Below are 12131 nucleotides of genomic sequence, written 5' to 3'. Positions count from 1 at the left end.
ATGGATATACAGATCGTTCAGTATTTGAAATTTTTCCTCCTTCCTTTTACGTATACAAAGTAGTCGAGATACCGATAAAAATATTTTTTTCGTTCATTAAATGAGAAATTTTTTTCGCTGTGTAGGAATGATGAAGATCTTTTATCAAAAGAAAGCGCCGTGCAATCGTCACAAAGTAGACATTTTTTCTCTTCGAACATTACGTAAAAATTTTTAAAACAAATTCCAATCAGCTCGAAAGCATTGCATACGATGATCACATCAAACGAGTCGAGTTTGATTTGAAAAACTTGACACATCGAGTTGAAAAAAAACATCAACAATAAAAAATGGTGACACAACTCGTAGTTTGAATTCAGACCATATGCACTCGTAGAACAGACACGTAGAGGTACTGGGCATTCGTTAAATCGTTACATGTTACGCAACCGGTTGTATTGTAGAATCAGAAAAAGTTATCGATCATAAATGAATCATCTTCAGTCATATTTTTCATCAATTTTTCGTCATTGCCACGTACGTCGCACCGAAATGATGGCCAACTTTAATCAATAAATATAAGTGATTAGGTAGGTACACGTGGTTACATAAGTCTGCGAGAGTTATGCAGACGTACAGAGGAAAATAATACATCGATCGTAGATGTAGGTAGAAAATTTGTTCTTTTCCTATTCCAAATGATTATACTTAATGGAAGGGGTGAATACAAAATTTTGAAACCTTAGAAATATCTACCTAAAGTGGATGCATATTGTGTGAGAATTTTTTCAAACAAATCAGATACCTATTTAGGGATTTTTTTCAGAGGAGGGGATTGGAAATTTTAAAAATTTCAAGAAAAAAATGAGAGAAGAGCAATGCCTAGATTTTTTAAAAAAAATTAGTGTAGGTATTTTTTTAAAACTCAAAAGTCCTTGAAATTTTTTTAAATACTTTTTTTTTTACATTTTGATCCATTAGAAAAATTAGAATGCAGAGATTTTCTTACTTTTTCTTCAAGTTTGTTTTTCTCGAAATGAACTTTTTTGATCCTGAAAGTTAAAATGGTTGTAACATCACGAATTTTAGAGGTAGGTGGCTGGGATTGGTCCCATTCAAAAAAGGAGGTCTCTAGTGCTCGAAAAGGCGATAAACTCGAAGTTCAAAAATGCGATTTGTGGGCACTTTTATGCTTGAGAGATCACTTGTGTTCCAGGACTCTGAGTACGTTGTTGATTTGATTTTCCTTTCAAAAATGAAAAGAACGTTGGATTGGGAGGAAGAGTTGATTAAAACATTTATATTATAAAGTACCTAATCAACGAAATGCTTAAATATAGACAATCCCTTCCCTGGAATTCATCTCATTTCTCCCTCTCAAAGTACATGACATAAAATCATTGAAAAAATATATACGCAGAAGAATACCTAACAAGGGAACCTCTTGAGGTGTCATCGTCCAATTTCAACGAGATCGCGATTATTGGAAAAAGCATAGTCTAAAATCCCCAAAACCAAATTTTCAGCTGCCCAACTTCATTTTTCGATTTCTGGCGAACGTTTGAAAATTCAAAATTGACTGTTTTTGGTGATTTATGCTTTTTTTTTAAAAAAAAGTACGTACCCACATGAACAGTAAAAGTGATCAAAATAAGCCCTAAAACTGATATTTTAATTCTACAAATCCAAATTTCACTATTTCCAGCCATTCTAGAGCCTTCAGCGCGATTTATCAATTTCTCCAGAATTTTGAATATGCTCCGAAAGGCGTGAATATGAAGTTGGCCAGCTAAAAATCGAGTTGTGTGTTATGTGTACTCGACCTGTTTAACGAGTTTAGCCACATTTGAGCCAATTTTGGGAATGACACCTCAAGAGTGGTTTTTCGACCACATTTCACATTATATAGTCGGTGAGCTCGCATAAGGATCTATCACAACCCCCCCCCCCTACGTCGATCCTCCGGACAACTTTTTTCTTATTTCGAGCCCTTGTCCTCAAAAAAAAAAAAAGTGGCCCTACTTACAAAATTGCGGCCATTTCGATTGACAGGTCAGCTGAAATCGCAGATTTTGCGTTCCAACATAGAACTTGCAAGAAATTTGTTAAACCGTACAAAGGTAGATCGAAAGATTAGGCAAAAATTTATCACCTGTCAAAATTTCATGTGCTAAAGTGCCTTTTTCGATATTTGGTGAATTTTTGAAAATTAACGACGACGACGACGAAATTCAGGCCAAAAATGAGGGAAAAATCAAAATCTTATCAAATAGATATCTATAGAAAGCTAAAATTTGGGATATACCCCATTTTCGACATGCCAAATCGATTGGGAACTGTTTCAAACTGCTCTGAGCAGTTTTGGAGCCTCCAGCAGATTTTGAAACTCGAAATTCTCACACACGAGTAATTTCATGAAATAGAGTTGGAAAGCCGAAATTAATTCTGCGAACTAATTTCAATACGCTACGAAGTCGGCTACAGGTGGATTTCAAGTCGTTTTGAAGCCTCCAGCAACTTTTTGAAAATTACTGGAGCCTCCAGCCGATTTTTGAAACTTGAAATTCCCACAACATTTTATCAAATGGAGTTAGTAAGCTGAAATTTACTTCTCAAACTAAATTCAATACGCTACGAAATCGACTGCAAGTGGATTTCAAGTCGTTTTGAAGCTTCCAGCGACTCCTTAAAAATTACTGGAGCCTCCAGTAGACTTTTGAAACTTGAAATTTCCCAAAATTTCATCAAATGGAGATTTCAAAGCCGAAATTCATTCTGCAAACTAATTTCAATACGTTACAAAGTCGACTGCTGGTGATTTTAAAGTCGTTCTGGAGCCTCCCGCGACTTTTTGAAAGGTTGTATGGCGTTTCTTGAAAAATTTAAATTTCCAAAAAGTAGCTGGAAACTTCAAAACCATTTGAAATCACCATGCAGTCGACTTCATATCGTATTGAATTTAGTTTGAGAAGTAAATTTCAGCTTGCTAACTCAATTTGATAAAATGTTGTGGGAATTTCAAGTTTCAAAAATCGACTGGAGGCTCCAGTAATTTTCAAAAAGTCGCTGGAGGCTCCAAAACGACTTTAAATCCACCTGCAGTCGACTTCGTAGCGTATTAAAAGTAGTTTATGCAGAATTAAGGTTTTTTGACCAAATTTTTACGTAAGAAAAATGGTCAAAAATCAAAAACTTTCCATGCAATACAAGGAAATTTCTGAAATTTGCGCGAATCGTTGCATTTCGTCCAGAACTACCCCCCCCCCCCCTTCAGAGAATTTCGCCATTTTCAGCCATTGTGGAGCTTCCAGCTTTTCCCAACACACAAATGAAAAATCCTGAATGGTTTCTGTCACTCATACCCTTCCCATTTACCTTACTAGATATTAGTACCTATGCAGAAGAGAAGTTAGATAAGGATTAGAATTATTACAACTGTCCTTGCAATTTTTTAAGCATGCCAAATTTAGGATTATTAATTCATATTACAATATACCTATTGCTAATATGGAACAAGGGGGCAAGGAAAGAGGTTGTTTCCTCAATACAGGGTGCCCAGAAATATCGAGTACCCCAAACAAAGTTTTTCATTAAAAATATAGGTTGGCAACGTGAAATAGATGCATATGATTGGTGGAATGTTATCTCTCCAGTCCAACAACCAATCATGTGCTATCATTACTATCATTCACTGTGACCAACCAAAGTATTTTAGTAAAAAACTTTTTTAGGGGTACTCGATATTTCTGGGCACCCTGTACAGTATCATACCTACCTACTTGAACAAATACATAGGGTACCTACATCAATTTTTTCAACAAAAAATGTCAACAAATTGCTCTCCCCTTCCCATTCCCTCAATTCCTACTCCAAACCAATTTACTTCACGAACAAACTCATCTGCCTCGACTCAAAGAACCGCACGTCTATTTATTCCGAATAAATGAGGAAATCAATCCACACACATGGTAAATTCCAAACTCCCATCGCGGACAATACCACAATAGTGTAGTTATCATTTCCTCCAGGAAAATTCTTGCAATAAACAAACGAGGAATTCTCACACAATGACATACTACAATTAATAAAGGCTGCACAAATCGCAAATCGCATCCTCCTATCTCATTACCACGCCACATACATAAACCGTACAGCCTATTTACCGAGAGACGCGTCGAGAAATGTCTCGAATTAAACCGCAAACAATTACGTGTACTCGTATAATTCAAATCAACTCGTTAATTTGTTTCAGATTGACAATGGGTGCTTTTGACGAAGAAGAGCAGACGTATTGGCCGCCGAATGAGAATCCACTGAATATCGATAAAGAATGGAGACACAGGGCAGAAACCGAACTCAACGAAGATCCCGAAAAGGCTAAAGAAAATATGAAATTATTAGCGAAAAAACTAGCTGGTAAGTGTACCTACTCGAGTACCTACTTGTACTAGGTCAAACAGTGAAAAACAATTAATACTTGAAAGATTTATACAATTTTCGTCCTTGTAAGGGCGTTACTTTTTTAAAACCATTTTTCCATAATAGACGGTATAGGACTGTACTATTGTCCTACCTTTCTGTACATACAAATACGATACCATCGTATCATCCGACCTTAAATTTCGCACTTTCACGCTTATCTTGGTACCAACCTATACGATGTATTCCCAGTATAAATAATAACTCCCAGTCAATTTTCATAAACGTCCGACGTGTTTCTAATTATCACAGGTGTTGGTAGATTGCATAAAAAAAAGCTTATTGTAATTATTATAAACGAGAATAAATCTTTATTTTATGGTAGTCCTAGAAGTGAAGCTATAGGATAATTATTACAACACACCGTAATCATTAGTCAACTAACATTGACTCAATCATTTTCAAACTCTAATCTGTTCCTCTTAAAAGAACAGTAAGTAAACTTGAATTCCACAGCAGTAATTACTTTTTAAACGACGCGGTTTCTTTACCTTCTCGGTTCATATTTCGTTGCATTTTTACTCGTACTTACTCACTCGTAATTGAATTTTTCTTCCCTCGTAACCGCGTAAATTTTACTACCTATTTCGTCAACGAGAGTGAAAAATGCGGGTCGATCAGGGAGGTAGATCATTTGCGGTTAGACGAAAATTTTAACAGATTGGCTTCACTTATCACACATCGTTATGCATCTCGAAACTCACTTTATCATCTTCCTAAACTACAGCTCGAATTTTCACTTAAAAAATTATCTATCAATTCTACCAACGAAAAATGAAAGTCGAGTCGAGTTTTTTTTTTTTTTTTTTTGCAAACGAGAGTAACGCGAATCGTGGAATTTTTATGGCACTTGCATCTGCGTTCGTACAAATCCTACTTTTGGTGTTTTCCCATACAAGGATATAACCACATAAAAGCGCTATTCGTTCGGAAAAAAATAATAAGTGAACTCGAATTGAAAACGTAACCGCATGACTTTTCAAACTCTCGTACCGAAACCGGCGTAGTTCCATTAAAACTTATCCAAAAACGAGTACACGAGGTTAATATTTTTTTACCAGATGGAGAAAGGGAGAAAATCATAACATAACAAAATATTGTTTACTTTATAATATCCTAGTTTATTTTTTTCATTTTTATTTATTTTTTAAATGCACAGGTAGGTACCTACTTGAGTAAGTCTACGGTCTACGAGGTAGGCTGAAAAACCTAGCTAGTTATCTTAAGGTACCAGATGTCCTCACTCGTTTATACTCGTCACTAGAACTTAATCTAGATATACGATATTTTTGCTTTCAGACGACAAAACGTTAAACTCAAGAACAGACGATGTATTTCTAATGGCCTTTCTTAGAGGTCGAAAACATAATGTGGATTCGGCTCATAAACTAGTGAGTACCCTATACCTACCTACCTGTATAGGTAGTGTATATTACACTTACACAGTATACCTGGTTTTAGTTACCTACCTACGGTGTAAATCTATTGTACGAAGCGATGATCGCCCGTCGTGACTATTAATTAGGTTATCAAATCGTGCGCAAAATGATCATGTACACGCAAGCAACCATTAGCAGGGTGTAGAGAGAGGGTGGAAAAAATACACGCGAAAAGTACTCGCTCGTGGTTATCAGAAGAAAGTACCCACTTACACAGTTGGAAGATTTATTCGCGATATTTGTTCAGCCAATTTAAATAATTCATTGAAATAAAAGTCGTGATTTCGATTTTTTTTCCTGCACGTTTAACTACGAGTACCTATACGTAATTTGCGAGTATGAAATCGATTTTCATTGATCGGAGAATTTTTTGATCGTCAGATGACATCGATAAATAAAAGTTGATGTTTTGAGAAGAAACATGAATGAAATCAGTCGTGTTTATCGATTAAGGAAATTACATATGTACAAGTTATCTACAAGGCGTGAACTCGATCAAGGCTATCGTTATGAAACGTATTTTAGGTGAACTATACGATACCTAGTCAAGATTAAAAGCAGATTTACGTAAATAAATCAAAAATACGAAAATTTATTCGAAGACGAATGGGATTGATTTTTTGAAATCGACGTTATCTTCGTAAATGAAATTCAAATCGAAATTGAGAGCATTTTTGTTGAATCAAATTGACTATATTCAAGGAGGGGGGGAGCTGGAGGTCTTATAAAAAGTCAAATCGAAAAATGAAGGTTATACTAATTGTACTCAGCACCTTCAAAAACATGCCATCGATGATCCCATTCCCCATTTTTTTGACATTTCGACACAGTGAGGAGAGGGAAAGGGGTCAGCTACTTTTTCTCCTTGAAGAAAATCGATCTTTGAAATAGGTACCAAAAAATCAAATGTAATATTGAATTGAAAAAAAAATTAAATCATGGCATGTAAAATTCAAAAAAAGGATCATTAACATTACCTACCTAAACAAGAGAACAACATCTATTCGTCTCTACAGCCTTCTCTTCATACGAAGACAGCAAAGACGAATTCGGTTTCAAAAAAGTCACGTTTCCTTTCACATTAGCCATATCACTATATCTAAACTTGATTCAATTTTAGGGCTTATTGTGTAGTCCAGAGATTTAGATTTCGTGTATCCAAAAAAAGTAACTTGAAATTCTAAATCAACTCGATAAAAATCAAGAAATAAAGTCACACAAATCGTTCAATTTTTTTTTAAATTTGAGCCTTGAGGACTGTGGGACTTGGCGGACTTGTACGGATAAAGTGAGTTGAAATTCTAAATCAGCACTTACGAGTAAAAACCCCAACAAACCGAAGATTTCACAAATTTTTCAATTTTTTTTTTAAATTTGAGGCTTATAAATTAAAAAATTGATTAAAATTTCAAATCAGTAGGTACCCAACAAACCATAAGTCAGAATTTTTGAGTTTTTTTTTTCAATTTGGGGGTTTTATTGTGGGGCCTAAGAAGTTCATTTCAGAAAAATTAGTCAAAATTCAAAATCAGCACATCTAAAAACCCAATAAATCACAGATCACACGAATTTTTCACTTTTTTGAAATTTGGCGGTTTATCGTGGATTTTGGCAAAAAAAAAAACAGGACTTTTTGCCCAAAAAAAGGCATTTTTGCAAATTTCTGCGAAATGAAACCAAAAAAAAAAATTTTTATTTAGCAATATTAACATAGATTTAGAACACTTTGGGTATTTTTGCAAAAATGGGACTCGGACTCCCTAAATTTAAAAATAATTTGAATATTGGATTGTGTGGAGGAATTTTGACATGAAAAATAAAAATTTTTTTAAAATTTTATCAACTCCAAATTCGTTTTAGGTATTTTTATTTTCATTTTTTTTTCAATGCGTTAAGGGCTTCTTAACAACTTTGGCGAAAAAATAGGCTTTTTGAGAATTTTGGGGGAAAGCCGGCATTTTTCAGAATTTTTTGGTGAAAATGGAACTTCATTTGACAACTTTTGACATGAAATAGGACTTTTTTTAGACAATTCTGGTAAAAGCAGCATATTTTTAACAAATTTTACAGAAAGCTTGGTCTTTTTTTTGAAAATTTTGGCAACAAAACATGACTTTTGTTGAAGGAAATTTTGACTTTTTTTTTACGCTGGTAATGTTACAATATTTTTATCAGTTTTGAAAAAGACGAGAATTTTTGTAAATTCCTGCAAAAGCAGAATTGTTTGAACTTTTTAGCAATTAAGGTAGGTATGCAGTACTACTTCGACCATTTTGATAGAGAACTGGACTTTTTTTTAGAAATGTGACTTTTAAAACAAAATGACCTTTTTGACAATTTTTGCAAAAAAAACAGGACTTTCATTTGCAGAATTTTTCCTTGAGTAAGGAATATTGGAAATTTTAGCCAAAGAGGAAACTTCTTAACAATAATTCCAGTAAAAACAGGACTTTTTAAAAACAATTTTGGACAAAAAATGGATCTTTCTCGACAGCTTTGAAAAAAGTGGAACTTCTGACAATTTTGGCAAAAAGCACAAAAAACAGAACTTTTTTTGAAAAATTTGCCAAAAACAAAAGTTTTTCGACAATTAGACATAATTTCAAAAATCAATAGATTTTTTTTCCAAAATTTCAAAAGTCTGATGTACGTATGTTAAAAAGTTACTTAACTTGACTGATTTTTTTTTTTTTGCAAAAGTCAACCTCACACTGATTGATCAATTTTCTTCCAGTTTTTTGAAGTATGGCATAAGTAGGTGATCTTCAAAAAATCGACAATATTTTTTTTTTCAAATTTCAAAAGTCAGCATAAATTCTTATATAAAAGTTCAAAGTTGATCGATTTATTTCAAGTTTTGAAAAACCTGGCGTAATATTAGAAAGTCGACCACATTTTTACATCAAGTTTCCAAAAGGCAGCGTCACGCGGGTCAGCCTGACCCAAATTTTGGAAAGACCCTCCCCCCTCCTCCCTACCAGCGCAAAAACATATCCACGATAATTTCCGTCACGTCGATCTGCAGGACGTGACTATTGAAAACTTGAAGAGAAAAATTTAGTTGACTTTCTGACATCATGTCAGACTTTCAATAGGTAACTTGGAAAACATTATTTCGACATTATATCAATTTTTCAGAAACTCTGAAAAAAATTCATTTAATACTTAGACTTTTGAGAACTTTTTGAAAAAAATGACGAATATCAAACCACTTTCTGATATTTTGTCAGACATTCTTTTTGGAATTATTCTAAGCATTGAGTTGATTGAAGCAAAAAACGTATCCATGATTTAAAGCTTTTTCAGGAGAAGAGACGTCACTTTCATTTTTTTTTTGGTGATAGCAAATTTTTTTGAAAATTTACGTAAAAACAGGAATTTTTCTCTTTTTTTACAATTACGAAAATACAAAGTTTCTTTTGCCAATTTCTACCAAAAAAAAAAAAAAAAAAAAAAAAAAAAATGGCAATCATTATTTTGAATTGCATATATTTTGAACAAAGCAGTGTTCTCAAAACTCATTCTTTCAATTGGGGGGGGGGGGGGATCGTAATGCTTAGGAGCCTCACATCAGAAAAGTGAGCTGGGATGAAGAGGTCGAGTTGAAATGATTCCACCACCTCCCTCACCCTCTGTAGGTTAATTTCAATATAAACTATTTCAGCTGTAAGGCACATCGATCAATAAGTTATTAAAAACGCTGAACACAACAAATAATCGAAATTTTTCGACTGAACTGACGAGTTTAAATTAAGTAGACAAAATTTGATCAATTCATCCAAAATAAAGTTAAACGAAAATCAACGGGAAATATAATCGCAGGCCATCGATGATTTATCCATTCGATAGAAATACCCCCCCCCCCACATTTTTTCCTCTCAATTTCTACTCGATCGATCAATTTTCCTCCCAAATCACATCAGCTAATTTTCTCTCACATCTTTCAGATTAAAACTTACTACGAAATGAAACACGCGTATCCAGAATTCTATCGAGATGCCCTTCCGTCGGAAAAAGGCCACCTGTACGACATGGGTTATTTAGGTTTAATACCGGGCGAAGACCGAGCCGGACATAGATTATGCGTATGCATACCAGGTAACTTGAACCCTTCACCAACACCTAAGTATCATATAGTACGATCCATTTATATACCTTAGTTCTTATGCGGTAAAACACATCATGCAAATGCAAACAAGATATTAAGTACCCAGACCCGGCGCGGCGTACGAGTGTGTACAACTTACCGTTAATTTATTCTTCGCAGGACGGATGGATTTTAGCCAGATATCAGTCGAAGAGGTGTTTCAAGTAGGCTGTAGTATATTCGAAATAGCGTTACTCAATCCTGAAATACAAATATCAGGGGTATCAGTAATAATGGATTTAACTGGCATGACATTACTTCAACAAGCGAGACTTATCAATCCAAGGTTTGCTTGGCAGTTGACAAATTGTATACAGGTTAATATCTACTCGTACCTTACATCTAGCCAACAATTACGTAATTATTTGTCTATACTTTTATAACTCGTCCTGTAGCAGACGAGAAGTTATAAACTGAACGGTAAATCTCGATGTAGTTGCTGTTCTCGGTCGAATCTTTTTTTATCCGAGTCGACCACAAAAAAATTAAATCCCTTTCACATTATTTTTATCCCAAACTTATACGTAGGTATTTTTCGCACTTACAGGAAAAAATTCCGGTACGATTACGAGGAGTACACGTACTTCATCAACCATCCTATTACACGGCTTTATACGCCATTTTCAGACCTTTCCTAAAAAGAAAACTACGTAAAAGGGTAATTATAACCGGTTCATCTACTTCAAAAACCCAACAAAAGTGCCATTTGATTAGTAAATTTTCATTTTCAGATCCATCTTCACGGCTCAGACATGAGCTCGTTGCATGATTTCATATCGCCAGAGTATTTACCAGCCGAGTGGGGTGGAAAAAGACCCGAATATAATGCTAAAGCTATCACGAAACTAATAAAAGAAAACGAAAATAAATTAATCGGTGAGTATCGTACTATAAGATTATATAAGATTACTCAGTAAGTGTAGTAATTTTTCTCTCGTGTATTTATCGACGATTGATGATTAATACTAAGTCAATATGTAAATTAAATTTCACGTCTTCGTGTACTAATGCGATTCGATTAATACCACTCGACTCGATAAACAAATCATACTTTAAGCTCGGCATCTTTATACTTTTTGTTACAGAATGGCGACAATATGGTATTAAAAAATGAAAAGCAGTATCTCGATATATCCTATGCGATTGATAAGCGCGATCACGACCGACTTTTACCAATTTTCTCGATTATTTTACGAATACGTATTGATAAATAACCTATTTTCTAAGACGACAATTTTGTTGATCGTATCAAGTTGAGGTATATAGAAATAAAAAAATTATATTGTTATTTTTTATCCATGTACCAATACCATTATTTCAATTTTTTCTTTTGTACTATTATCAATTTTATTATTATATAGGTAGTAAAATACATTTTGAAAGAACTCGTCTCGTACCATATTTATTTACTAGGCGGTATGGTAGTAGGTAAGGTACGTATATCGTCAGCTTGCATTATGTAACATATGGTAGCAATAGCAAATTCAACTTAACGGAATACAAAGCTCGAGTTGTTTCAAAGTTTATTCTCAGAGTATATTCGAGCGTTAATTTAAGTAACGTAAACTCGAATCTTCGTACAGTTGGCTCTTTGTCTGTAATGCTTGCTTACTTACCTATCTCTCGAATTTTCTTTACGTTTCTATATATTTTGCGTATTTTTTATCCTTAATACGCGAATGTTCTCTTTCTCTTTTGTAGTACGTTGTTGCTTCAAAATGAAGAGCGTAATGTAATCTTTGGAAAAGCTCGCGAAATTGTAGGTGTATTTAAATAATAAATTTTATATGGAAATGAAGAATATGCCAAATAAATGAAGGAAGCTTGGAAATTTTTAATTTTTTGAATTGAAGTTTGATTTAATAATATGCAATTTGTTTTGAATGTCGAAGTAAAATTTTAAAATATAAAAATCGCCATAATTATTCAAAAATTGTTTGTAACATCATGAGAAACAAATTGTTCAAGAAACACATAAATCATGGTACCTTATAATGTACCTAAGTACATAGAATCATTTACATATATTGATACACACGTATCTTAAAAATTAATCTAGCCATATCTCAACATTTTTATGTTTCTAT

The 12131-nt window shown here is 33.9% G+C and overlaps 1 protein-coding gene and 1 long non-coding RNA gene across 7 annotated transcripts in view; one reads left to right on the top strand and one right to left on the bottom strand.

Annotated features, from left to right (window-relative positions):
- The window catches only part of LOC135850084 (uncharacterized), a 34399-nt gene extending 24153 nt beyond the window's left edge, over positions 1–10246 (bottom strand). Inside the window, exon 1 of the long non-coding RNA XR_010559651.1 lies at positions 10145–10246. This is a non-coding gene — a long non-coding RNA (uncharacterized LOC135850084). The remainder of the gene's footprint in view (positions 1–10144) is intronic.
- LOC135850080 (retinaldehyde-binding protein 1-like) overlaps positions 1–11431 on the top strand; it is a 49902-nt gene extending 38471 nt beyond the window's left edge. For all 6 annotated transcript variants that reach the window (XM_065370797.1, XM_065370798.1, XM_065370796.1 and 3 more), the window contains 7 exons: positions 4232–4395; positions 5758–5849; positions 9845–9995; positions 10165–10361; positions 10592–10702; positions 10776–10920; positions 11130–11431. In XM_065370797.1, the coding sequence (XP_065226869.1) occupies positions 4239–4395; positions 5758–5849; positions 9845–9995; positions 10165–10361; positions 10592–10702; positions 10776–10920; positions 11130–11158 (882 nt within the window). In that variant the 5' untranslated portion in view covers positions 4232–4238 and the 3' untranslated portion in view covers positions 11159–11431. The remainder of the gene's footprint in view (positions 1–4231; positions 4396–5757; positions 5850–9844; positions 9996–10164; positions 10362–10591; positions 10703–10775; positions 10921–11129) is intronic.
- The last annotated feature ends 700 nt before the right edge of the window (positions 11432–12131 follow it).

This window comes from Planococcus citri, chromosome 1, assembly GCF_950023065.1.
Source record: "Planococcus citri chromosome 1, ihPlaCitr1.1, whole genome shotgun sequence".
In the NCBI taxonomy this organism is placed as follows: Eukaryota; Metazoa; Arthropoda; class Insecta; order Hemiptera; family Pseudococcidae; genus Planococcus; species Planococcus citri.
Note: the sequence above shows the minus strand (reverse complement) of the source record. Positions and strands in the feature narration are given on the sequence as shown.